The 26,830-nt window shown below is 42.6% G+C and overlaps 1 protein-coding gene across 5 annotated transcripts in view; it reads right to left on the minus strand.

Annotated features, from left to right (window-relative positions):
* robo3 (roundabout, axon guidance receptor, homolog 3 (Drosophila)) overlaps positions 1-26,415 on the minus strand; it is a 176,709-nt gene extending 150,294 nt beyond the window's left edge. For 2 of the 5 annotated variants that reach the window (XM_085175689.1, XM_085175688.1), the window contains exon 1: positions 25,734-26,415. In XM_085175689.1, coding sequence (XP_085031815.1) covers positions 25,734-25,908 — 175 coding nt within the window. In that variant the 5' untranslated portion in view covers positions 25,909-26,415. The remainder of the gene's footprint in view (positions 1-25,733) is intronic. The other 3 variants (XR_014876569.1, XM_085175690.1, XM_085175691.1) reach the window with 3 other exon arrangements.
* Between the last annotated feature and the right edge of the window lie 415 nt (positions 26,416-26,830).

Below are 26,830 nucleotides of genomic sequence, written 5' to 3' on the forward strand. Positions count from 1 at the left end.
CTTGTCCTTCACTTAATTTAAACGTTGCATAAAACATTAATAGTGCTGGTGCAGAGAGTGCATACATATGAATGTATATTTTCCAATTTCCATAAGGAAAGAACAGTGGGCCCACCCACACAAATGCACATATCCACAATAGATGGAGAGGGGGCGTGTCAGCATGCCAGGGAGAGTGATGGATGTAGGTATGTCTGAGAGTGGAACGGGTTAAGAAGGGGCTATTTCAGATCAGTGACGCCCCCTCACCTGTCACAGCTATCCAACAAAACCCACCAAACATCAGACAAACTAAAGGAGAGATGATCCTTTTTTTTGCGGGGTGGCTGTAGCTCAGGAGGTAGAGCAGGTCACCTACTGATCGGAAGGTTGGTGGTTCGATCCTTGGCTCCTCCAGTCTGCATGCCAAGTATCCTTGGGCAAGATACTAACCCCAAGTTGCTCTCCGATGCATCTATCGGAGTATGAATGTGTGTGAATGTAGTTAAAATAGCACTAAGTATAGATAAAGTGCTTGTGAGAATGGGTGTGATTGGGTGAATGTGGCATGTTGTATAGAGCACTTTGAGTGCTCCGAGAGAGTAGAAAAGCGCTATATAAGAATCAGTCCATTTACCATTTACATGCAGAAACAAATGCGAGGAAGGCAGAGGTTTATAGTCAAGCTACTATGACTGACAGTGCTCTTAAAATAGAAACCAAACCCCCCTCATTTTTCTATTAAACATACAGCAATAGGTTATAGTCTACGATTGAAGCTCTAGTTTCTAACACCACTAAAAGATCTCTGTCACCACCTAGTGGTCAAACGTGAGTTGGCACACAGTGGGCTGTTTCCACTGTTTTAGAAAGACAAATTGGGCCACAATAAAACATGCTGTCGTGCTGACTTTTACTCTTTTAAATATGCTCACAGTCCACTGTGAAGAACTATGAGCAGACGATGAGGGTAACTGTTTTAGAAGCATTTATTCCACAAAGGAAGCCATTAACTACACATACAACTGTATTACTGGTAACCCTGGACTGGATCTTACTCAAAGCATTTTTTACAACCCGCTCCATTCACGCTTTCACACAAGCTCTTCTTTCTATGTCTGAGCTCCATCTAGTGTCAAACACACGGTTACTTTCAAATGAAAACATCAGAGAGCAACTTGGGGTTCACTATCTTTCCCGAGGATACTTAGGCATGCAGGAATCAAACCAACAACCTTCCTTCCAATTAGTAAATGACCTCCTCTACCTCCTGAGTTATATTCATTCCATTTTGCCGGCAAATTGTACATAAATTATCCAAATAAAAATACTTATTTTCTTCAGAAAAATGCTGCCTTTCAGTATTATGTGGACTATTATTTTTCATCAGCTTAAATACTAAATAATCCCTGCCATCTAACCTAACAGTGACCATCAAATAACAGGCCCTGAACCATTCCAACATAGTCCACTGATGTAAACTTCCATAATGCTAAACAACCCAGGTTAGTCTGTTCAGTTTCAACATGAAATAACCAGATCATTTTACACACATGAAGGACAGATGTAATGTCTGATCACAGAAAAGAGAAAAACTAAAATGAGATCTGATGCAAACATCATTTGCTGATCCACTCACTTTCAAAATAACCTTACATCTTTCTCTCCTGCCGTTTGTCCATCTCTGAGTTAGCTTATTTCTTACTTATTACTTTCTGATGTACTGAGTTACTGAAATCTGCTGAGAAGAAGTGTGAAAAATAAATGCCACGTGCCTTTCCCATTGCGCTAAGAACTGAGGATACCATAAATGTAGAGGCCAGTTATCACAATCACTCAGGATACACTGTGCTAAATGATCCAATCCGGTCTTTTTACTTTTATTCTTCTTAAAGGCTCATTTTATAAAGGTATTTGTCATGGCTGTATATAAAAAACACTATAGCCATGGATTTGGACCCATTCAGATTTGGAAATACACATACATACACAGGGATCTATCGCTGACATCTGGTGTTTAAAACTGGTATTACAGGGATAATGTAGCCCAGCACATTAAAAATTCCCGAGGGAATTCCCAAAGGACCCTTTCCTTCTCTGCTCCTTCTGCATTCATGGATGAGTCCAGCAGCTGCTGCAGATTGAAAGCTCTGCATCCAGTGTGTCTCAGATGTTTTCCTGCTGGTCTGATGAGACTGAACTTCACTTATCAAACCACTAGAGGGAACCACAGATGTACAGAATACCTCACAGTGACATGACTGTGTCACTGTGCTAGTGCTATAAAATTATTCCTTTTGTGCTTCTTTTTTTTAAGTTTATTCCATGACACTGGTTGGATACAGACCTATGTGAGATGAGACTTGGAGTTGGGTGACCGACTGCGTGTCAGAGGCTCCTGTGAGCCACTGGGGGACACGCTTGTTCTTATAACCAGTGCTTTTGTACCATAGCTAAAGGACATAGTTCAGCGTGGCATCAGCTCATATAAAGTGACTAAACACCAGCAATGTTCTGTTTTCACCAAAGAACAAACTAATACTTGTTCTTTTGTTTTGTTCTGAGACCAAATAAATTGATGTAGAATGAAACAAGAAGCCCTTTCCTACTTTCCTCTCTGCGCCCAGCAGCGGCTAGTGACTAAAAACAAAGCAAATGATTTCCACCTTTTTCTCTGAGTTTGACTTTAAACCACAAGTGTTTCACTCAAACCCATAGCGGTCCTCTTCCTTCTATCGAGTTCTGTCAGAGGTGGACTTTGACCCTGACATGAAGGGGATTATATATTTATTTTACTGATTCAAATTTTTCAAATGCAAAGCATGAAGGAACTGAAAACAGAGGGAGGGAGGGAGCAGCACACAGAGCTTTATACTCAGTATGACTCTATGTGATCTTTTACATGACAGCAGTAATTTGCCAGATTATCCAAAAAGGCTGCTTTGTACTACAGTGTGATAAAGTTACTGAAAGAAACTATCAGATTTGCTTATGAGAAAGTCAAAATATAATTTTTTGCTGAAGTATCAGGAATCTGTGCATTTTATTATAATAATTGAAAAATCTGACTGACTGAGAAAATGCATGTGGATAAACATTTACACAGCCAGGATCTGGGTGGAGCAGTGCTGCATGACAAACATCAACACAACACAAACTGAGCATAATGAAACCGAACCTTACAGCACATCATCAATTCACACGTGACAAAATAATAAATAGTCAACAAAATAATCAAAAAATATGAAAATAAAATATGTATTAAAATAAAAGTTTTAAAAATGTCACACGAAGCCTGTACTCATCCCACATTCATGGATCAAAACACTTGTTTTCCTCTTTTGTGTTTTGCACATTTTCCTATTCTGTTTCATCTAAATGTTGAATTCATTATCCAAACACGCTGGCAGCCACACATGAACATTAGTTTGTGCACACTGGTGTCGTTTTATCCCCTTCCCCCCTACTGGCTGCTTTTCTGCAGCTTCAGTTGTTTTCAGAGGGACGAATCATTTTACATTTTTTGAAGGTAAATCCACCTTTATAATAACAGCACTGCTTGATATGCAGCGCAGTGGACAAGTCAAAGCAGATGTGGATTTATTTTCAGTAAATATATATGTCTGGAACAAAGGCCCAGGTTGTCAGTCAGGTGGCATCATATATGACTCATATTACTACAGTCGTCTTCCTAAAGCAGCTTGTTTTCTTTGTGTGGAGGTGAACGTAACTGCAGCACCTCTGTCAAGCTTTCAGAATATTACATCCTCACAGTGATGAGGTCAGCCCAGCACAGCTGCTGGACATTTCTGCACTTCTCACCTGTTCATTTCAAGAGAAGATAATAAGGTCGTGCTCTGTGCTGCCCAACGTGTCAGGAATTAGCATTGCTTGCATATTTTAAGCTTAGACAACAGTTTTATAAGCATACGTCTACTGCTTATGCATTTTACTCTCTTCTCCTAACTCTCCAAAGAAAGAAAGAAACTGCTTTTTGAATTTCACTGTTTCAGTCGCTGGCATTTTATATTTTCACAGTTAGCAGTAGTTTAGTGTTTTATTTTATTGATCTTCATATATATTTTGTTTTAAAGTATTTTTAAACATTTGAAATTCTGTTTATATATCAGCAGTGTGATGGACCAGCTGTGACCAGACTGGTAAATCAGCGACACACCTCGTACTATTAAGCCTCTAACTCAGAGTCAGCTGGGACAGGCCCTGCATGTAAGTGCTGTGAGGTCAAAAACAAGAACCGGAATCTGTTAGCCGTTGTAAATGACTGTGACGTTGGATGGTAATAGACATTTTAAATATTCCAAATACTATTACAAAGTAAGATATATGCAAACCGAGGCAAAAAGGCCAGCAGCTTAACCAACACAGCTCACTTAACAAGAAGAACTCGTGGCATCGATTTGTATAAATAACTTATGAGCCTAACAGCACCGGTGGCAAGGAGAGTTATAAACAGAACGACCTGCCTATTAACTCTCTGTCTACACAGTGTGGGTGTGTGCGTGGGTGTATGTGAAAGTTTTCATCCTTCTGAGGTGCTGCAAGTTATGTTTTAGGTAAGTGTGTTAATTCCTCCTTTACTGCAAGTAAATCTGTGGACATTTTTTTACTAAAACATTCAAATGGGAAAAAAAGACTTGAATAATTTAATAGATTATTAACAGAAAGAGCAGATCAAAGGTTAAAGAAAGTCTTTAGTAGCTTAATGTTTGAAGGACTGAAAATGATTCCTGTTGTTGTATTTATGATTTATACTTAGTTTTTAATCAATTTTAAACTATAAACTAGGGCTGGGCCATATCATGCCGTTCACGGTAATACCTGTATAATGTTGGGCAACGATAAGAAAATGAAATATTGCTATAGAATATGGGTAAAACGCGCATGTGCAGTGCCTTTGTTTACATACGCACATGGCGGAAAAAGCATGGCGGAGAATGAGAAGGGCAAAAGCGGATTGTTGAATGAAACAGATGAACCAGAATTGGTTTGTAAAAATGCTGCAACTTCAGTGGTGTGGAACTGGTTTGGCTTTCGTCCATCAGATACACAACAAAGCACTATTTTTGGTAGCGCATGCTAGCAGGCCGTTGTTATTACCGTGTTGTTTGGAAAATACGGCACACTTAAAATCAATCCTTTGATTTTTCTGAAAATCGACAGTGTCCCTTATAATCCTTATTATGTATGAATTCTGGTTGTGTTTACTGACCTGGAAACAATTGTATGTACACGGCGCTCGAAAATCTGTCAAATGTTTTAGTATGACTTTGCTGAGCTACTAAGCCGCACCGCTTGATGGATTGTCTGAGCATTACGACTATCGTAGGCGGAGCCTCGCGGAGTGATACGTACTGTGCTTCAACATAATGTTACCGTATTGTGTGTGTATAACCTCTTTTTAAGTTTTGTGGATATTATACATGGTTATGCTGAGGATATGTCGGCCAATTTCCACTGGAAATGCCTTTTGGTTTACATTACATTTTATATAACTTTATATAACTTTAATGCACATAAAAAACAGCTGCTTGTTTAAGTGAAAATACATTGATGGGTTTTTTTTCACTAATAAAGTTGTGGAATATTTTGTCTAGTGTCAATTATATTGTCAGTTATATCATTATCGCAAATTTTCAAATGTATATCGTGTTAAATATTTTTGGTCATATTGCCCTGCTCTACTATAAACTCTTAAATTTTTATGCACTTTTTGAGCAACTTGATACTCAGTTCAGTTCAATTCAAAAACCCTAAACTGCTATACAATAAGCAATCTGGCTAATACTGACACTGATATTTCCAGTATTTTGGATTAACGTGCATTGTGTTTTTACTATGACAGCCACACACACACACACACACACACACACACACACACACACAGGCAAAACCTGATCACTAAAAAATGTTTTAATGTTTTGATTGTTGAATAATTATATCAGCCCCTATCAATCAGTTATAAGTAACGTTATAAGACAATAATTAGGACAATTTCTGGTTAGCTAACTATCCCTCTACACAGGATCTGTGCCAAAAATCAGCATATTAATGACTTAAAAATTTTTTTTTAGCTAACCACAGTTTATAGTTGCAGTGTAAAATCTTACCAGTAGATGTAAGTTTATTGTGTTTATTTTCTTACCTCTCCCAGTTCAAGTGCGTAATCCTAGATACAGGGGCGACTTTAGTACAAACAGCTCTGGGCTCACCTGTAGTGAGTGCAGGCTCTTAGTCTGCTGTTTACCTCAGCTAATGTCCATGTTTATTTACTTTAATGGAGGCTGTAAAACCTGGTGAAAGTAGTCCAAGTCAGTGAGTCAGTGAAGCTGACATCTGTCCAACGACAGCGACGCTGAGATGAGGTGTTGGAGATGTCCTTAACTTTACTGTCGGTAAGCGCTGATGGTTTTGCTGATGATGGCTGCTGTTAGCCGGTGTTAGTGACGCTTTCTTTGAAGCGGCTCTAACACAAAAGTAACACTAGCCCGCGTAATGTTTAGTGCTCAATGTTAGCTAGTATGTTAACTATAAACCAGCTCTCGTTGTTTAGCCAGTTTGCTGTCTACGTGTGTAATCTGTTGACAGTGAGTGATGGTGACACTATCCAGAATAAATAAGCATCTTTATGCAAGTTTTGGTTTGTTAGAGCCCTGACCTCAGTTCAGGATATCAAGCTTGAGGTGAGGAGGCAGATGATGACATTTTATCCAGTTACATTGTCTCAACGTATTAATCATATGTGCAGTCCTTCATATCTTAAGCCTGAAGGTGCAGAAACATGTATAATTTACCTCCAGAGCACACAAACATCTAGGAGTTTGATGATTTCTAAAAAAGACATCTTGCTTCCGGCGCCGAGTTTTAATTACTTACAGAGAAAAACAATGCAAACCCAATCAGTCATTTCTGTTTTACAGAATCAAAATAATGCATTACCCCAACAAAATACAACCACTCCATCAACTTAAAACAATGCACTTTGCAGAATACATTAAGTAAACAAATTGCCAGCAATGCATCATCTGAATATGGCCACTCAAAGATTGTGTATAAACAAAAGTGCAGTTTATTACACACCTGCAGGATAAAAACTGCTTTAAACTACAACTCAACATGCACTTTGCCTTTTCCTCCTTACTCCCTCTTCCTTAAAAACCATCAAACAAACATTTCTGTTTGCTCCTGCACTTCAATCAGCTGATTTGTGTGCAAGTGGGAGAAACTGGCAGATGAGACATGGACATAATTTTTATTTTTTTTGTTCAAAAAGACAAGAGTGGAAACTGCATCCAGGACAGAAACAAAACTATATTGCTAACAAAACGTCTCTTCTTTTCAAGCCACAGACAGAATGCTAACGCTAAGCTGGCCAAACACCCCGAGTGGTTTTCAGGCTGAGGTCATGCCAGTCAGAACCTGATCATCAAAAAGTAACAACAGCAGTGATGTCTGTCTCGCTGGGCTCGCTATCATCTTTGCTTTGCGCTCTCAGCTTTGTGTTCATACTGAAAAAATGAAGAATGATGGTACAAAATGTCCTCTTTAGGATGGGGATTACATTACATTACTTTTCTTGAGTTCTGATACTAGCACTACTAATAATCCAACTCTGAAGCAGCCAGTTCCTATGCATATGCACATTTAGTGGACAATGACACCCATGCAAGCATGCAAGCCTGTGCATTGGCTAACTAAAGATTTTCCCAAATCTGGGGTTGTGGCGGACCACTAGAGGGCTCCACTCACACCCACTGTTGAGGAAGGTGTTCCTGTGTTTTGTGGCGCGATATGTTCAGTTGATGTTGGAGACTAATAAAGAAGGAGTGAGAACTGAGAGCTCTGTGTCGTTGATGCTTACCTCCACATTGGTGACCCCTGACTCGAGCATGCAACGGGCCGCAGATAACGCAGACCCCGCTATGGATGCATCAGCGGCCGCCGGACCTCCGCCTCCTGTTGCAGCCACGTTCGCTGTGGCGCTGAAACTGCCGGACTTTTGGCTCCATGACCCCCCGTCATGGTTCGTACACGTGGAGGCTCAGTTCGCCCTTCGCGGCATCTCAGCTGACGACACAAAGTATCACCATGTGGTGGCCTCGCTCGACCCGCTGGCCACCCGTCGCGCGATGACGCTCCTCCGGGACCCACCCGCCCAAGGGAAATACGCCGCCCTCAAAGAGCTGCTTCTTCGGCGCTATGCCCTCTCCGATGCTGAACGAGCCGAAAAGCTCCTCAACCTGTCGGGCTTGGGTGGCGGTACCGCGCTCGAGCTCATGGAGAACATGCTATCGTTGCTCGGGCCGGATGACGGTGGATTCCTCTTCGCCCACCTCTTCCTCCGCCAACTACCGGCCGCCGTGAGAGCTGTCCTCGCAAACTCCCCGCTTCTGCCTGCAAAGGATTATCGCTCCCTGGCTGAAGAAGCGGATCGCATTCTCCTGGCTAGCCGCACTTTCGACGTTCACGCCCTGGCTATGGACTCGCCGGCGGCACCTTCCACGCCTCCACCTGCCTCCCCCGGAGCATCCGCCTCCTTGCTGACGGCAGGGGTTGCTACACGCCGGCACCGCGGAAAGAGCATCTGTTTCTACCATCAGCGTTTTGGCGACAGAGCGCGTCGCTGCCTGCCGCCTTGCGCTTTCACGGCCCAGGGAAACGGACCCGCCAGCGCGCCGTAGCAGCCGCGACCGCTGGCAATACAGAAAGGCTGCTCTTCATAGAAGACTCGCGCTCCGGGAGATGTTTTCTCGTGGACTCCGGCTCCCAGAAGAGCCTCCTTCCCCCTACCGCTGCCGACGGACTAGCAGCGACCTGTGGGCCGCAGCTCATCGCAGCTAATGGCTCTCCCATCAAAACGTTTGGGGAAATGTTGGTGACTGTTTGTTTTCATGGCCGGGATTTCCAGTGGAACTTTGTTGTTGCTGCTAGCTCTGTACCCATTTTAGGTGCTGATTTTCTGTGTGCTCATGGACTGCTTGTCGATGTTGCTAACAGACGTTTAATTGATGCTCTCTCGTTTTCTTCGCTACCCTGTTTTACTCGGGCCGCCGAGCCCCTGATTCGGGCTAATGTAGTGACCTCCGGGGATGCTTTTCAGCGTTTGCTTTTAGAGTTTCCATCGCTGTCTGTCCCTAATTTCTCTAGCACGGTAACGAAGCATGGGGTTGAGCATTATATTCCCATGGTCGGGCCCCCGGTGTTCGCGCGCGCGCGCCGCCTCGACCCCGCGAAACTGTCCGTCGCTCGGGAAGAGTTTGCAGCCATGGAGCGGCTTGGCATTGTACAGCGTTCGAACAGTGCATGGGCCTCTCCACTTCATATGGTGCCCAAATCGGACGGTCGGTGGCGGCCATGCGGAGATTTCCGCCGTTTAAATAATGCCACGGAGAATGACCGTTACCCCATCCCCCACATTCAGGATTTTTCTGCCAATCTCGCCGGAACGTCGATTTTTTCTAAAATTGACTTGGTGCGGGGGTATCACCAAGTTCCCGTGCGCGCCGAAGACGTTCCTAAAACCGCTGTCATTACCCCCTTCGGCTTGTTCGAGTTTTTGCGCATGCCGTTTGGCCTGAAAGGTGCCGCCCAGACCTTTCAGCGGCTGATGGACTCCGTTTTGCGTGGGCTGCCGTTCGTTTTTGTTTATCTGGACGATATATTGGTGGCCAGCTGCTCAGCGAGCCAGCACGAGTCCCATCTGCGCCAGGTTTTCCAACGTTTGGCAGCGCACGGCCTGATTATCAACCCTTCCAAGTGCCAGTTTGGGTTGCCTGTTCTGGATTTCCTCGGGCACCGCATTTCCGCTGAAGGTGTGGTTCCGTTGCCCGACAGAGTCCAGGCTGTTTCGGCTTTTCCGCGTCCCACGTCGGTTAAAGCGTTGCAGGAGTTCTTGGGGATGATAAATTTTTACAACCGCTTTCTCCCCAGAGCTGCCCACCTGCTACAGCCACTCTATGCTGCTTTAAAAGGTAAAACAGCCAAAGATCCGGTTGACTGGCTGCCGGAACGCGTCCATGCATTTTCCGCAGCCAAGTCTGCGCTGGCTGACGCCGCCCTGCTGGCCCACCCGTTTCCGTCGGCGGAGATCGCGTTGACCACCGATGCGTCCGACGTGGCAGTGGGTGGGGTGTTGGAACAGCGGGTTTCAAGGTCTCTGACCCATGGAGCGCACGCCAGCAGCGCCAGTTGGCGGCTATTTCAGAATTTACCACAGACATTCAGCATGTGGCTGGTAAGTCCAACCACGTCGCTGACTGTCTCTCACGTGTGCTGGTTTCTCCGGTGTATGTCGGCGTCGACTACGCTGCCATGGCCGCCGAGCAACGTGCTGACCCGGACGTCCTTGCCCTTCAGTCAGCAAAAACGGGCCTCGTGCTGGAGGACACCCCGGTGTGGAACGGCGGTCCGCACCTTCTTTGCGACGTTTCCACCGACCGCCCCCGCCCGGTGGTTCCCCTTTCGTGGCGTCGTCGTGTTTTTGACTCGGTGCATGCCCTCTCTCATCCCGGCGTCCGGGCCTCAGTCAAGCTGGTCAGCGCCAGGTTCGTTTGGCCGGGCCTTCGCAAGACGGTGAAAGAATGGGCAGCGGTTTGTATCCCATGCCAACGCTCGAAAATCCACCGGCACACACAGGCGCCCCTCGAACCTTTCCGTGTCCCGGGTAGGCGTTTCGATCACGTTCATGTGGACCTGGTTGGTCCCTTACCGCAGTCACAGGGTTTCACGCACCTTTTGACTGTGGTGGACCGCACGACCAGGTGGCCGGAGGCGGTACCCCTGGCGTCCACGACAGCGGTGACGGTGGCCAGGGCATTTTTGTCAATGTGGGTTTCACGTTTCGGTCCCCCGGCTGACATTACCTCGGACAGGGGCCCCCAGTTTGTTTCTGAGCTTTGGTCTGCTATGGCTGACGGCCTGGGGGTCAAGGTCCACCGCACCACAGCATACCACCCGCAAGCTAACGGGATGTGCGAACGGTTTCACCGGTCACTTAAGGCCGCGCTCCGGGCTTCCTTAACAGGTGGCGACTGGGTCGATCGTCTTCCGTGGGTTTTGCTGGGATTGCGTAGCGCGGTTAAAGAAGACCTCGGGGTTTCCCCGGCCGAACTGGTCCTCGGCCAGCCTCTCCGGGTCCCCGGGGAATTCTTACCTGAGACACCTCCCCCATGTTTCGATACCTCTTTGTTGCCTTTTCGCCCCCCAAGAGACTCATTTCCTGTTCCTGTGCACCACTGCCTGCCTGACACTTTTGTTCCGAGTTCGTTGGACTCTGCTCGTTTTGTTTTCGTCAGGCACGATGCTCATAGGACTCCGCTGCGTCCACCATATGACGGGCCATACAGGGTTCTTAAACCAGGCAACAAACATTTCATTTTGGACTTTGGCGGTCGGCAGGAGGTTGTCTCTGTTGACAGACTTAAGCCTGCACATGTTATGCAGGAGGATCAGGTGGTCCCGGCCCAGGCCCCTCGCCGCGGCCGCCCACCTGCCACCGGGCTGATGGATTCTGTTTTTTCCCCCAGGAGCGACCCGAAATCAACGGAGTCCGAGTCGTCTACAGCTTTTTCTGACCGCCAGTGCCAGCCTCGCTCTCGGGCTGGGTTGCCCTCTGTCAGTTCCCCACCCCCCCGGTTCAGCCGTTCCGGCCGTTTACTTAAGCGCCGGGTCCTGGACTAGTTCTGCTGGGTGTTCGGGGGGGGCATGTGTGGCGGACCACTAGAGGGCTCCACTCACACCCACTGTTGAGGAAGGTGTTCCTGTGTTTTGTGGCGCGATATGTTCAGTTGATGTTGGAGACTAATAAAGAAGGAGTGAGAACTGAGAGCTCTGTGTCGTTGATGCTTACCTCCACAGGGTAAAATAAAATAAATCTTGAGAGCTTGTGTGTAAAATTGCTCCAATGATGGTGTCTAATGGGCTGTTATTTATAATAAAAAATAAAATTAAAAAAAAACCTATCTATAGTTATATCCTTAATAAATGAACAAATAAATATTTAAACTTTAACTGAAATAATTTTGTGGGAATTTAAGAAATAATAACAAACATAAGTGCAATTTGACACGAGTCACACATGGTCAGATTTTGTGATTTAAAATTATATACTGATTGCTGTGAAATTTTACCTTCATTATCAGATACTTTTACAGAAAAATGTATACATGTACACACTTCCAGCAACTTTACAAATCCGAAGGCAGTGCTCTAAATTTTTTCTGAACATCAATTTGTACAATATATTATTGTATGGAACATTATGTGAACAGTAAGAGACAGCAGTGGAAGTGGTGTCAGCGTACCCCGCTGTGGCTAGCAGCAAGCGCCTGATTAGCACTAATGAAGACCTGCAGGAAGTGTTCATGCATGTGAGGGGGCGTACATAGATTAGAGTTGTGTGCACAGTAAGCTTCTATAATGAGGTTAATAGCATATGATTTTTTTTGCACGAACACTGAACTGCTTAGCCACCTGTAAGAGTCGCAGCTTATTTAACTTTCATGCCACCTTGAACTGGCTGCCATTACGGAAACTCCCCACGGTGTGCACACAAGACCTGATACTTATCTCTGACCCTTCACCTCATGCTCTGCATCTCTCCACCTGCGACTGGATGTCTAATACTTCCAATAACTCCCTGCTATCCTCCCAGTGTGTTTCCATGGCGACTTGCCCTTAACCTTCTGTCAGCCTTTCCCCGTGGTCTCGACCCCCTCCGCGCCTTTCCCTGGTCGTGGTTGCTCTCAGCCCGGGAAATCAGCCTAATAAATAGCTTTATGGTAATCAGGCTGGTGAACGGCAAGAAGAGCTCCCATCTTACTACATTTATTACAGTTCCTGAAAATGTCAGTTTCCATTGTTGTCCTGTGGCTCTCAGCACACTCACGCTTTACAATTCACTTTGAACTGTACTGTGAGTCACTGTTTCTCTGTCCCTCACAATATGCCGTGCTGCTGTTCACCTCCCTCCATGTCCTCTGCAATAATTCTTTAGCTTTGTCAGTGTGTAACACAATTTAAACACAGTCCTTATAGTTTGGTCTGTTTAACCATATACATTCTAGACATATTCAGTTATGAGCAAATATTTTAGGCACCAAGGAAAAGTGGAGATCAAATATTTGTGTGAGCACCTTTAGCAGAACTTGTGGGGAACTCGTAGATTTATGTCGTTCCGGTGTCTTCTGTTTCTTATGTAATCTGTAACTGATGGACACCAGAGAGACTTTTTTTCTGTGGCTGGTTGTCATAGATATGCCAAAATATTTGAATTTGGGACGCACCTAGATGTCCTGTGGTGGTACTGTGTGATGGATTTTTTTTCTTTTAGTTTTATAATAATTTTTATAGAGGACATACAGCGTCTCATATTATCAGGTTACATACTGTCCTCACATAGGTTTCCCCTGTGGTTCGTCTTACCAGGGTTGCCCAGGTCTCTGTGGTTTGGACCTTTCAGCCACATCTCATAGCAATTAAAATATGACATTTGCAAAAAAAAAAAAAAAAATTAACTTGCATGTAGAACTTTGTTTCAAAAAGTGCTCCAAAAATAAAGCTGAATAATATTATCATTGCAAATGTATTCAGATTTGGCCTTTTGATGATATTCTCCAATCACTGAGGAATTGTTTTTATACTTGATAATAATAATGATCTCATTGTTTATCTAAGATTTAAAGGATTGTAACCTTTAAAAAGTATTAACTTTAAGAAGTATTTACGTGATCATTATGGGATGTATGTTATGCTATGGTGACTACAGATGGTGTTTCACTCTTACCTCAGAGAAGTGTAGTCTCACTGTTTAAAACTGGAGTCATCGTCTTCTAATGATGCCCCTAGGCAGCATCATTAGAAGACATAGCATACATTTTCACTGCTATGCAGATGACACCCAGCTCTATCTGTCCATGAAGCCAGATAACACACACCAATTAGTTAAACTGCAGGAATGTCTTAAAGACATAAAGACTTGGATGGCCACTAACTTTCTGCTTCTTAACTCAGATAAAACTGAGGTCATTGTACTCGGCGCTGAAAAGCTTAGAAATATGGTATCTAACCAGATTCTTACTCTGGATGGCATTACCTTGGCCTCCAGTAACACTGTGAGGAACCTTGGAGTCATTTTTGACCAGGATATGTCCTTCAACGCACATATTAAACAAATATGTAAGACTGCGTTCTTCCATTTGCGCAACATCTCTAAAATTAGAAATATCCTGTCTCAGAGTTACGCTGAAAAACTAGTTCATGCATTTATTACTTCCAGGCTGGACTACTGCAATTCATTATTATCAGGATGTCCAAAAAACTCACTGAAAAGCCTTCAGTTAATCCAAAATGCTGCAGCAAGAGTACTGACAGGGACTAGAAGGAGAGAGCATATTTCTCCTGTTTTGGCTTCCCTTCATTGGCTTCCTGTTAAATCCAGAATTGAATTCAAAATCCTGCTCCTCACATACAAGGTCTTAAATAATCAGGCCCCATCTTATCTTAATGACCTTGTAGTACCATATCACCCTATTAGAGCACTTCGCTCCCGCTCTGCAGGCCTACTTGTTGTTCCTAGAGTATTTAAAAGTAGAATGGGAGGGAGAGCCTTCAGTTTTCAGGCCCCTCTTCTGTGGAACCAGCTTCCAGTTTGGATTCAGGAGACAGACACTATCTCTACTTTTAAGATTAGGCTTAAAACCTTCCTTTTTGCTAAAGCATATAGTTAGGGCTGGACCAGGTGACCCTGAATCCTCCCTTAGTTATGCTGCAATAGATGTAGGCTGCCGGGGGATTCCCATGATGCATTGAGTTTTTCCTTTCCAGTCACCTTTCTCACTCACTATGTATTAACAGACCTCTCTGTATTGAATCGTATCTGTTATTAATCTCTGTCTCTCTTCCACAGCATGTCTTTATCCTGTCTTCCTTCTCTCACCCCAACCGGTCGCAGCAGATGGCCGCCCCTCCCTGAGCCTGGTTCTGCCGGAGGTTTCTTCCTGTTAAAAGGGAGTTTTTCCTTCCCACTGTCGCCAAAGTGCTTGCTCATAGGGGGTCATATGATTGTTGGGCTTTTCTCTGTATCTATGAAGCGCCTTGAGGCGACATTTGTTGTGATTTGGCGCTATATAAATAAAATTGAATTGAAATTGAATTGAATTGAATCGTGGCTTCTGCTCCTCGAGAGAATTGGCCTCATGATATTAATCCACAATGTAACTGTGGAGAGCAGCTGCTTCCCTTCTAGTCTTACATATACATTTGTTTTCATAGCATGTGTGCATTTACTGACCTTGTGTGTCAAACACAGCCCAGCATCACTGGTCAAGAAATTAGCTTTGTCATCTTCCGTAGCTCTTTAATCTTTTATTCTGGAAGTGTCTGGCTTTTCACCTTTAACATAATCTCGCTTTCTGAGATATTTCTTCCACCCATCCATCATCCAAAATTGTCTTTGACACTTGAAGCCATTCTCATTACATCTTCTGACCGTCACTTTTTACTAGTTTTTCCCATATATATTGTTTCCATTTGGCACTTCAGAATTGGGTCAGTACGCTTTGGCTTTGAATACCCAATTGGATCCATTGGCAGGTTGGATTTGAAAAGGGTGGGCTGGTAACATCTCAGAAATGTTTAATATATGACTAACGTGTCCTAGTGTTCTGCATTCTACTTGAACAACATTTTAGAAAAACTGTGTGTACGTGCTGGGGGGCAATACAGAGCATTACACTAATTGCTCTGGTGGGATCCAGAAGGACCCATGGTGACCCAGACGTGCCCCACATTTCACACCAGTACTGAGACCCACAGTTTGCTGTCTGGCTCCACTGTATTATACATGTTACATAGGCCACATGTGGGCACTGAAAACTCACTGAATTCCTTCTTAGGGGCAAAGTGACTATATATTAGGGATGCACCGATACTGATACTGGTATCGGGTATCGGGGGCGATACTGTAAAATGTGTGTGTACTCATACTCGTAAAAGTTAACCGATACCATGAACCGATACCAACTTATTTCATTAATCAGAGGGTGGCTTGTCATTTCTGTTGTAGTTTTTAGATTGGCCACTAGGGGGACATCCCGCACTAAACAGGCACAGGGTTAGACGAGTGAGACTGGCAGCTCCAGATAAAAAAGAGAAACTGGAGGCTGCTGTAGCTAGGCTAAACAAAATGTCAGCAGTGTGGAGCGGAACAGCCAACTTTAACTCAGGTTTTGGAAAAGCGAAGAAAAATGTCAAGAGAAAATCCACGGACAGTTTAAATAACAGAGGCTCTGACTCATTTTATCGCTCTGGATGACCAGCCAATGCCGGTCATGGAAAACATAGGATTGCACCGTCTTCTCAGCATACTCGAGCTGCAATATGAAATATAATAAATAAACAGAAGTGTTTATTTATTATTCTGAAAGCTCGGGACAGTGCCAATAGTTCAGTGATATTTTGTTAAATTACAATGTGGAGACTCTGCAATAATTTAACAGAAGTGCTTATTTTTCACTTGAAATTTTTTTGTGGTCATTTTTATTAAGATATTATTTATTATCGGCAGAGAATAAAATAAAACCTGTCTTCCAATTCATTGCATTTGTGTGTGTGTGTGTGTGGTAGAAGTATCGGTTTTTGTACTCTGTATCGGCAAGTACTCAGATCCAAGTATTGGTATCGGTATCGTATCGGTTTGAAAAAATTGGTATCGTTGCATCCCTACTATATATAGTAATATAGGTTTTCTATGGCCCGAAGAGAAGTTTCTCCAAGAGATCCCATATAGGGCCCCAACGGGCAAAACTGCTGTTGGTTTTATGTGGGCACATCCACTTGAGGATAAGTGTGGGTTTGCCCCCACAGTCTCACAATTCACCACTACTGTGGGCCCATACTGTTTGAAAGGGCACTGTCTAATTTGGATGTCAAAAATTTGGGCTTGTTATCCAGCAAAGGTAAAGCCCACAGCACATCATTCACATCATTTTTATCCTCAGACCAAACCATTCAGTTGTATTGATAGCCACTAGCATCCCAGAAGAGACCACTCCCATCAGGATAGAAATCATTAGAAAAACTGATTTGAACTGAACGATGTTTCTTAGATCAACCGTTCACTTTATGAAGTTTACAGTGGTAACGTCACTAAAAAAGGTTCAGGATATCAGTTTACATCAGCATTAAGAGTGTGACTGGATGGCAGCAGTTTTGAGTCACCTGACTCGGGGCAGCAGAACAAGGAAAGTGGATGAATCAGACTGCCATCTGCTCCCAGCTTGGCCTACACATGGGAGACTGGTTATACTGGGCAGCTCAGGTGCAAATATGTTTAACCCCTTACATAATGAAAAATAACAACAGTTCATTAGCATAAGAGGATCTGATTCCAAACCAAAAATATACAAATTATTTATATTTTAGCTTTTTCTGTATTTACAAAGCAGGACACCAAATAGTCTTTAGTGGAGGAGAAGCCAAAGGATTTTATGAGTTTATGAGTCATTTTCTGTTTATTATTTCACACAGTTAAATCCAATAAACTGTAATCGGAATAGGATTTACTTCATATTTTTTATTTTAATCCGTCCAAAGTCTGATTTTCACATAAGGCGCAAGCAAAAATTAAAATAAATGCCAAAATTTGATATAAATTTGATATATATGATATGCAAACATTACGTTAAGCACCTAGTTACATTTATATGACAGCAATTAAGAGTTAACTTCAGTCTTTATGTGTTAGCCATTTGGAGTTGGACATAGAGGAGAAGTGAACATTTCTGATCAAGGCGATTCAGTTTAGGCCTTTTGTTTGTCCTGCGTGTGTGTGACTGCATTTGTGTATATGTGCATGTACAGGGATGCCAAGCAGGTCACAGACTGTCTGCACTTAATTAGGGTTTACTCAGTAATTACCAAGTGATCGTTGCACCACCAGCTCATATGATTTAAGCTCAGGCCTAGATAATGAATCATTATTGGCATGTGACAATGCAGATATTCTGATCATGCATCAAATAACACTGAACAAATCAAACCATCAATGAGGTATTTTCAAGCATACTGACTGTTATTTTTGTATTTATCTCGGCTTCTTTTCTCTTAAAAGATTCAAAGATTCTTTTTTTAACAGTGCAAGAACTCCTAAATGAGCAGCTGTTCTTCTGGTTTTAATTAATTCAGGCTTCGCTTTTACTCAGCCTAATCCCAGCGAAATCAAAGGTCTCATTTCCAAGGGAGATTTAGCTAAGACTAGAGTCTACAAGTGTTAGATGCAAAAAAGAAGAAAGTAAGAGGAACAAAGAGAGATCAAAATCTTTAATCAAAGCAGCTCTGTGATTGCAGTCGATTCCATGGTGTAACCATTTGTTGTAATCTTACAAGCAGAGGCAGGAATCCTACAATTCAGAGGTATGATTTTATATTCTCCCGCTGCTTTAACTCACAGTTACATTAAAATGAATAGAAATGATTGAAAAAAGAAATCTCTCAGAAGATAAAAAACTAAACAATGGCAGAACAAATTCCTTCTATTGTTTAACATTTTAATCCATCACATCTGTTCACATTCACCTAGAATTCATATACTGAAAACACAAAAAGGAGCAGAAGGAAAACTTGGTATGTTACACAAACCCATCATGATTTGCACTCTTCACTTTGTTTTTATATCTTAGTATTCATAAGCATGCATAACCAATTGTGTTGACATTACAGGGTTGTCATTGCATGTTTCCTTCCCTCCAAAGGATTCAGAAGATAATTGGCAATGGGGCTGTGATTTGACATGGATTTTGGAGACGGCTATATGTATTAGATTGTGTGTGTATGGCTGTGAGAGCAGAAGAGAGGGAGATTTTTTTTCTGCCTTTGCTTTACTATATTTTTAGCTTTTGTGTTTTTACCTGTCTGCATATTGTCAGCAAATATAGAATATTGACATTTACTTCACTTTGTGTGTGCAGGAGACAGTGTAAGTCATTTTACTGCACCAGCAATCAATTTGCATTTTAAAAACATGCACTTCACGCCTTCACTCTACTCACGCTGGGTTTCTGTTGTAACTCCATTTGTTAAACACAGGGAAAAAATGACTTTGATGAGAGGAATACTATGCATACTGGTTGTTCCATTAGTCCGTAATGATGATGCAAGATCTGACTTCGGGAAAGCAATGTTTGCGTTATGATGTGTGTTTCATTTAAAGTACATGAATGGTTTCAGTTTAAGACACATTTATGTTCCACTTTACTACATTCACTTAATTCAGTGATCAGCTTGGACAGGACATTGCTTACACCTTGTCATAACTAATCACACTGATTGGAATAACAATGGCGTAAGGCAGATGTGATCAACAAAAGAACTATGTCATCACACTTAATATCCCCAGGAAGCTCCCTCTGTTATTATGTTGTCAGGGTTAGAGGGTGTTTGTCGCTGGGTTAAGGGCCACAACCTCTCTTGCTGACCCCTGAGTCGTCAACACACTTAACCCCTCATTTTGATTGACCTCCTCCTTGTCTGGGAGCTCCCAAATGAATCATGCAGCCAGTCTGTTTAATGCAATGAAGTGGGAGTCATTGAGAGTGGAAGTGTAGATCATTTATAAGGAGTCCTCATGAAGGCTAAACCTCTTTTTTTGTCTTCTAATGTTGAGGGATTTGATTGATTGTGCATCTGTGATGTTGTCAGCAAATTAAGATCTTAGTATAACTGGAGCATATAATTGAAGAATTTTAGGAATCCAAATGGCACTGACGGGCAGAATACTGAAAATACTAAAATGTCTCGACTACATTTGGATGAACTGAACTACAATAACTCTGAGGGTCTTTGATGTTTATCAGGAGCCATCCATGGGTCAAATGAGTCTGTCCAACTTTTCAGTTTTGAAGCTAATATCTAAGCCAAAGCAAACTATGAACAAAATTAAAAACATAATGAACCATATTTAAAATAGTGGTCAGTCTTCATTTTCCCAAGTCACAGGTTATGAAACACGTTATTAGGAGGTTAGGGCCAGGTACGTTTGGGTAGTTTTTTCCCTTAATCGATGAAATCATCATTTTGTATTTGTTTAAATATTTTTCACAGAACTGTACGTCTTCATCAGTATCTGCTTGCGTTCACCACCTGGAGAAATCCTTGGTGTGATGGAGGAAGGTTTCCAAGTTGCTATTAGCATATGCAGAGCTCTCTTCTATTTGCAAAGTAGCATCTTTTGCCCTCTCTCTCTCTGTCTCTACTTAGTCCCCTCTCCTCCATGTTCATCATTGCCACAGATGCTCCCTAATTTCCATTCCAGCTCAGTTATGTACATAATTCTGCATATGATCTCAGACACAGGGGAAATGAGCATGAAAAGCATGACAAAAAGGTCTGTCTGGCGTAAAATCTCAGCGTGAAAGGAGAGAAAGATTTGCGATCAGTCCGTTCAATCAGCCATTTATCCTTGTCATAGTGTCTAACAGTAAAATTTACCTTGAAATATAAAGGTGTTTCAATTCTCAAATGGCAGATGTAAATTTACCCAAGCCAAAGAAACTTTTACAATCTTTCAAATCTGTGAAAATTGCGTTTGGAAAGAAAAGCTCGATGGGACCAATCATGCGAGCAGTTATGTGATTCTTCAAACAGTCGCCCCCCCTACTGTAGTGACAAATTGGAGCTTTAAAGTGAAATTGTGGATGATAAGCTTATCAGTGATGCAGCAGGTAATGGAAACTGCGATGAGGAGGCTCAAGCTGACAGCAGCTGAAAATACGTGAAGATGATCTGGCAGTAATGGGCTACCTGGCCGGACTGCCGAGCTGTTGCTGAGCCTCCTCTGCGGGAGGAAGCTGAGGAGGTTTCTTAATGGGGAATATGGGAGGGATGGATGAAGGGATAAGGTGAAGGAGCACGGAATGGATGGAGAGGAACAGGAGATGAATATGCAGTGACTTAGATCCTTGAGTAGCTAAACAAACACACACAGATATATTCACAAGGCAACCGCTGGCGTTTTTTTTATTTCCCTTTAGTTATGTATTCACACAATGTGTGATACTGTTTATGCAGCAGACATGCCGATAAATCAAGGTGAGCTGACGTAAATTGAAGTGAGGCAGAGCAGCTCGTGGGAGTGAGCAAGATAAAGAGATAGATGGCCAGAGCAGAATGTTCAAGCGATGATGATGACAGTGTTGTTTTTACTGAAATTAACATCATCCACCTTGAATTTTGCACGCATCTTCATCTGCACCATCCTGGAGGTTTCACTGTTTTATTTTGCCTAATGAGGTTGTGCAGATTTCTACAAAGAAACTACCAGAGACTCTAGTCTTGTATAAGTATGTTGGTCCTCTGATTATATCATATATTTCATAGCCTCCACTTGAAACCTAACTTTCTGTAGTCATTAATTACTCCTTGATATCACCGTTCCTATAAGTTGTGTACATGTGCCAGTTTGGCTTTGTGGATGCTGTTAGTCTTTTCATGTTTTCAGACATGAATTGCTGCTTTTAAAAGCCCTTATGCCAGCTTCACAGTTGCGGAAATCATCATCTGATTGAGGCTTAATTGTACTTAAAATACCATTTTGTTTAGATGTTTGTCATACTCCCAACTAAAGCATCTCTATATGACAAGAGAAGCACTTTAAGTTACGTGTTGATTTTTTTGAGTATTGTGGACCATGTCATGCTGATAGCTTTTACTACAGTTGTGCGCTGTAGCTGTCTTCATTTTGACGAGGTGTGATACAAACAGATCCTTTTTAAAAGGATCGTGTGCTCTGTTGAAGTACCTCATCCTTTTTAGAGACACAGTATTGAATCCTATTGGGGTTTTTTTAATAATGAGTGAGTTAAAAGAAAAGTTGGTCTATCTGACATTGCATTGCCAGGTTTATTGTGATAGTGAGCTTGCTTTGGATTGATGCCATCAGTATGTGGCGTCTAAATATCCGCACCTCCCACCCTCCACCTGGCCAGCCACTACTGAGCTCTCACTGGTCATCAGGCATTCTCTTTCTAACCTGCTACAAAGTCCCAGCTGCGGTCGCACTGCCAGCATCAGCACAAGCTCAAAGAGAAAGGTCACATCTAATGATGCTGACGTTGTGCTGGAGCTGGAACCAGCTTTGACAGTAAGTAAGAGGTGAAACGGTATCTGTGTCTGCGTTTTCAGTGCCTTTAAATTAGCATGCATCTCAGTGTATTGGACCATCCGTGTCTCGAGTCTATGAGATGTGAGACAGAGAAAGAGGCAGGGACAGTGACAGTAGCTGAGGTGAAACAACTAGTGGTTTCCAGACCTTTGTGTATACTATGAATAAAGATGTTTGGCTTCCCAAATGCTCCCTAGTCATTTATTAATAATACATCTACGCTATCTAAGCATTAAATGAGGAATGCAGGGTGTAGAAGGTAAAACATTTTTTCAATATCAATTTTGTGTTATAGCTCCAAAGCCCTCTGCACATATGTACTCTCTACTAGATTGACAGCCCCATTAACAGCAAACAGCCATCATACTTAACATCCAGCACAGCAGGAGCAAGTTTAATGTTCCTCCCAGTGGGCACCACATTTATAGAGCTTCAATAGGCTGTTTTTGATTTCAGAGTGTTGAAATAGTGTGTAAAATGAACAGAAGTGATTGTATTAAATGCTGATTTCCCTTGATAAAGATTCTGCAGGCGACCCTGCTTCTGCACAAATAAAAGTAGTTTTGGGTGTTGTGTGTGGGAGAGTACTTTTTTAGGGGATTTTGCATATTTCAATATACAAAATATACATATTTAGAAGTAACTGTACTGCACTGAACACACACACACACACACACACGTTTATTCCAGAGTTGAAGAGAAAAAAGCAAAGAGGGACTAAGCTGACCTCCATAAAATGGTTAAATGGTTCCATTAGTGCACACACATATAACTGGACCATTGGGTATCTCCACCCACAGGAGCCCAAATTCAGAGGTCTTTATGTCTATAAAATTCAATAACTACATAAAATATATATCAGAAGTACAGTGATTTTAAATGTGGCCGTTCAGTGACAATCTTAAAAGAGAAAATCTTATTAATTTTTCATTCAAAGATTCTTTTTAAAGGCTTGATTACATTATGCTTTTACATCTTTGAAAAATTAAAGTGATTTCGTTCACGGTACTTGTGCATCACAGCTCCTGAACACTCTTCATATTGATTCACAAGCTGAATATCTCAGCTCTGATTCAAGCATCTGTTCCCTAAAGAGCACCTGTCTCACTTATTGAACCAAGTGGAGGTTCAGAAGGCTCCTATGGATTATGAATGTATCTCCATAGTCTGGTGCTGGAGCCAGAGTGCAGCAGCAGAGAAGAATTGTTTTAATCCTTCGATTCAGGGACGAATTATTTAAAGTTCATCATTTATGACAAAAATAAATGTCACTTTTTCGTTCTTTATTTAAATGACTAAAAACATTCAAACAACATCTTTTGAATAAATTCCTCTGAAACCAAATTGAACAACAACATAAGGAAGCAAAGTTATAAATATAATAACAAACAAGCTTCCAACAATCAATTGCAAATGAATGAACCCCAATTAGTGACTGTCAGTTAAAGGAGTAAAAGAAACAGTCAACAGAAAAGGTGTGATGAAGAAAGAAACAGAGACAGAGTGAGAGGCAGAGAGTGAATGAACTGATAAATGTACCAGCAGTCCACTATAGTGCTGTGATCTCCATTATTTCCCAAATTGGTTATCGGGCTGCATTGATTTTCCCATTGAGCCTCCCTCTGAGCTCCAGGTTGACCCACACGAGCTGTCCGCCCACTGACTTGCTATTGAGCTTCTCGCCTGGATACCCACAGTTTGACCACCCATCCCCTCCCCAGTGATGAATCAGCACACGAGGGCCAGGAAAATACGTCTCTATTATGGTTTTTAAATATGTATGTGTCTTTGCGGGGTTGCAGTGCAAATCTGGACAATGATTACTTTTGCAGGATGTAATTTAGATATCAGAGGTTATCGTTTTCTTTCCTTTCATATAGTCAATCCACACCTCTGTGACATGTTCACAAAAGAAAAAAGCTTTTATACCTTCCCTCATTGATCATTGATTAGTCAAACTATTACATCTAACCCCACACGTCCTCAAGTGGCTGCCTGAATATATCTATATCACTTAAAGACTGAAGGGGGGGATTCAATTTCTGTGAGCTACAGAGAAAGATTCCCAAGAATATGAGGCTGAGATGCACAGCAGGCATGTCTGTCTATCAGCCTATCAGACTGTGTTTCTCTGCTCCAGCCTCAATAGATTCATTGCTGCCTCTCCTGCTTACTTTCTCTATAGATTTTAGGAGTGAACCCCACAAACACTCAATCTACACTCCATTAGAGTTTACAGATGGCAAGAGAGAGAGAGAAATAGAAGTGTGATGGCAATGAAAAAGAAGCTATAAACTCGGCATTATTGAGGCTGTTTGAAGCTGGCTATGGGGACAGGAGGGAGGAGGGAATGGGTGGCTCAGAAGCAAATGCACCTTTCACGCCCATGTCCACTCATCAAAGGGAAGCATCACTCCCCTCTGTGACAGTATACACCCATGCAAGGCATCACAAAGAGTGTGCACCTTTGCTTTCCCTCTTTACCGTTAGTCAGTGGACTCGAGCTGAGAAGCAGCTGGATGTTTTACTAACTCGGGACTGAGCGATAAAAGAAAGATCACATTTCTTTTTAGGTAAATAACATATGCTGAATGTGATTGATGCGTCTGACAATGATGTGTGTGTGTGTGTATGTGTGTGTGTGTCTGAATGCAGCTTTCATTGGTATGTGATTACATGGAGACAAAGCTATGGTACTCATTAAATCAGACATCATGCCAATGTCTGGACATAACTACAGAACTCTACCCCTGTACACTTGCACTAACACTCACTCTCTCTCTCTCTCTCACTCTATACATATATATATATATATATGTGTGTGTGTGTGTGTGTGTGTATGTAATGTGTAGTCACATGTTAACAACAAAACTCCTTCCAGAACCATAAAAAAGCAGACATTAATAAATTACCACCCAGAGCCGACACAGCTGTTAACACTGAGCTTCATCACTGGGTAAAGACGAGCTTGATGGCGAAAGTTAAAAAGATCTGACAGTTTGGGTACATCGTGCCTGACAGCAGACAGCTTCATTTAGCAGAGTGAGCAGGCTGCCACTCACGGTTCTGCAAAACAGGCGGTGTTATTGGGTAATACTGTGTCTCTGTCACATTTCACTCATAGCCCACAAAAACCCCTGACAAGTATGTGATGCCAGTTTGCTGACTCCCAACTCCCCTTTTTTAATTTCCCTGTGAGAAGAAAGCATGAGGCAAGTGGGGATGCAGTATTGGTTCGGTGGTAACTGAAGGATGGACATGTGATTAGAAAGTTTAGACCATAAAGTTTACGCTTAAAGATCAACACCTTCTACTATAGTCTAGTAACAACACTTTATGTTTGCTGATATACAAACATAAAGTGTTTTTCATATACTCCTGGACACAAGAGTGTCCAGGAGTATATGAATGATATGAATCCTGACATTACATCTGTTTATCTCCAGTGACCTGACACGAGGTCACATTTTCCTTTGCAGTTTCAGATCCCCGTTGCAAAAAAGACCCAGGTGTCTTGTTCAAGAATGTGTGTTTTGAGGAGGTTGAAGATGGGGGGTTAAAGAGGGGAAGATGCACTTACCGTTGAAGCCGGTGAAGTTTCCCCACTCGAACAGCGAGCTGTTGAAGGACGGCAGGGAGCCGTTGAAGGATTGCAGGGAGCCGTTGAAGTAGACATCAGTTCCATTGGAAGGGTTTCGGATGGTGTCTGTGAACAGATTCATCTGCAACAAGGTCTTGATCAGGTAGCGCAGCATCGTGGTGCACAGAGGGACCTGCACTCCCTCTCTCTGTACTTCTCACTGTCTCTCTCACTCTGTTAATTTTAAAAGTGTGACTCTGCCTGCCGCTGAATATGCTTTTCCTCCTTACTCGGGGTTAAGAAGAGCTAAAGAGATGATCTTTTCATCTCAAGTTGAATCAGACATTTCCAAACAAAAGAAAAAAAGCAGAGAAATCTTGAATAAAAAATAAAAGTGAGTGAAAAGAAGTCAGACGATTAGGAGATTAATTGCTTGTAGATGTCAGACTGAGTCAGGGGCCCCTCGCTGTGAATCCCTCCCAGCATCGGATTGTTCCTTCCTCCTTGTTTCTTTTGTTCTGGGATCAAATAACTTCACATGCTGTCTGCCGCCATACAAAACAACAGCTTCTCGCTGGTGTAAAAGAATCCAGCAATGTGATGATGACCCTTTCGAATTGCTCTCCTCTCTCCAACCCCTCCCTCTGGCTCCTCCTGTGTCCCTCCCTCCCTCTCCAGCTCTCCTCCTCTCTCGCGCTCTTTCTCTGCGGTGGGGTCCTGAGGGTTTCAGAGGAGCGAGAGAGCAGGTGCTGTTGGCAATAAATGTTTAATTATTAGATTAATAATCATCCCAGGAGGCTGTGAATCAGGGCGGTGGAGAAAAGGAGGTGAAAAGACGCATCGTCACCATCTTAACCATACGTCCAAAGAAGGGCATCACATATGCATAAATGAACACATACGGTATGTGTTGGACAAACAAACCTGGGACTAACTAAACTCCTGCTGGCAGTGTTTGTTTCCTGCTGTTCCACATTTTCAAAGCACATTGCATGCAGACTTTTTCCTTTGTCCACATCAACAAATACCAGAGTGGCTCTGTCTCTAAAATGACTTTCTCAGCAGCAAAGTGCAAGTTGGCTACAGCATCCTATCCT

Source organism: Neolamprologus multifasciatus, chromosome 10, assembly GCF_963576455.1.
Source record: "Neolamprologus multifasciatus chromosome 10, fNeoMul1.2, whole genome shotgun sequence".
In the NCBI taxonomy this organism is placed as follows: Eukaryota; Metazoa; Chordata; class Actinopteri; order Cichliformes; family Cichlidae; genus Neolamprologus; species Neolamprologus multifasciatus.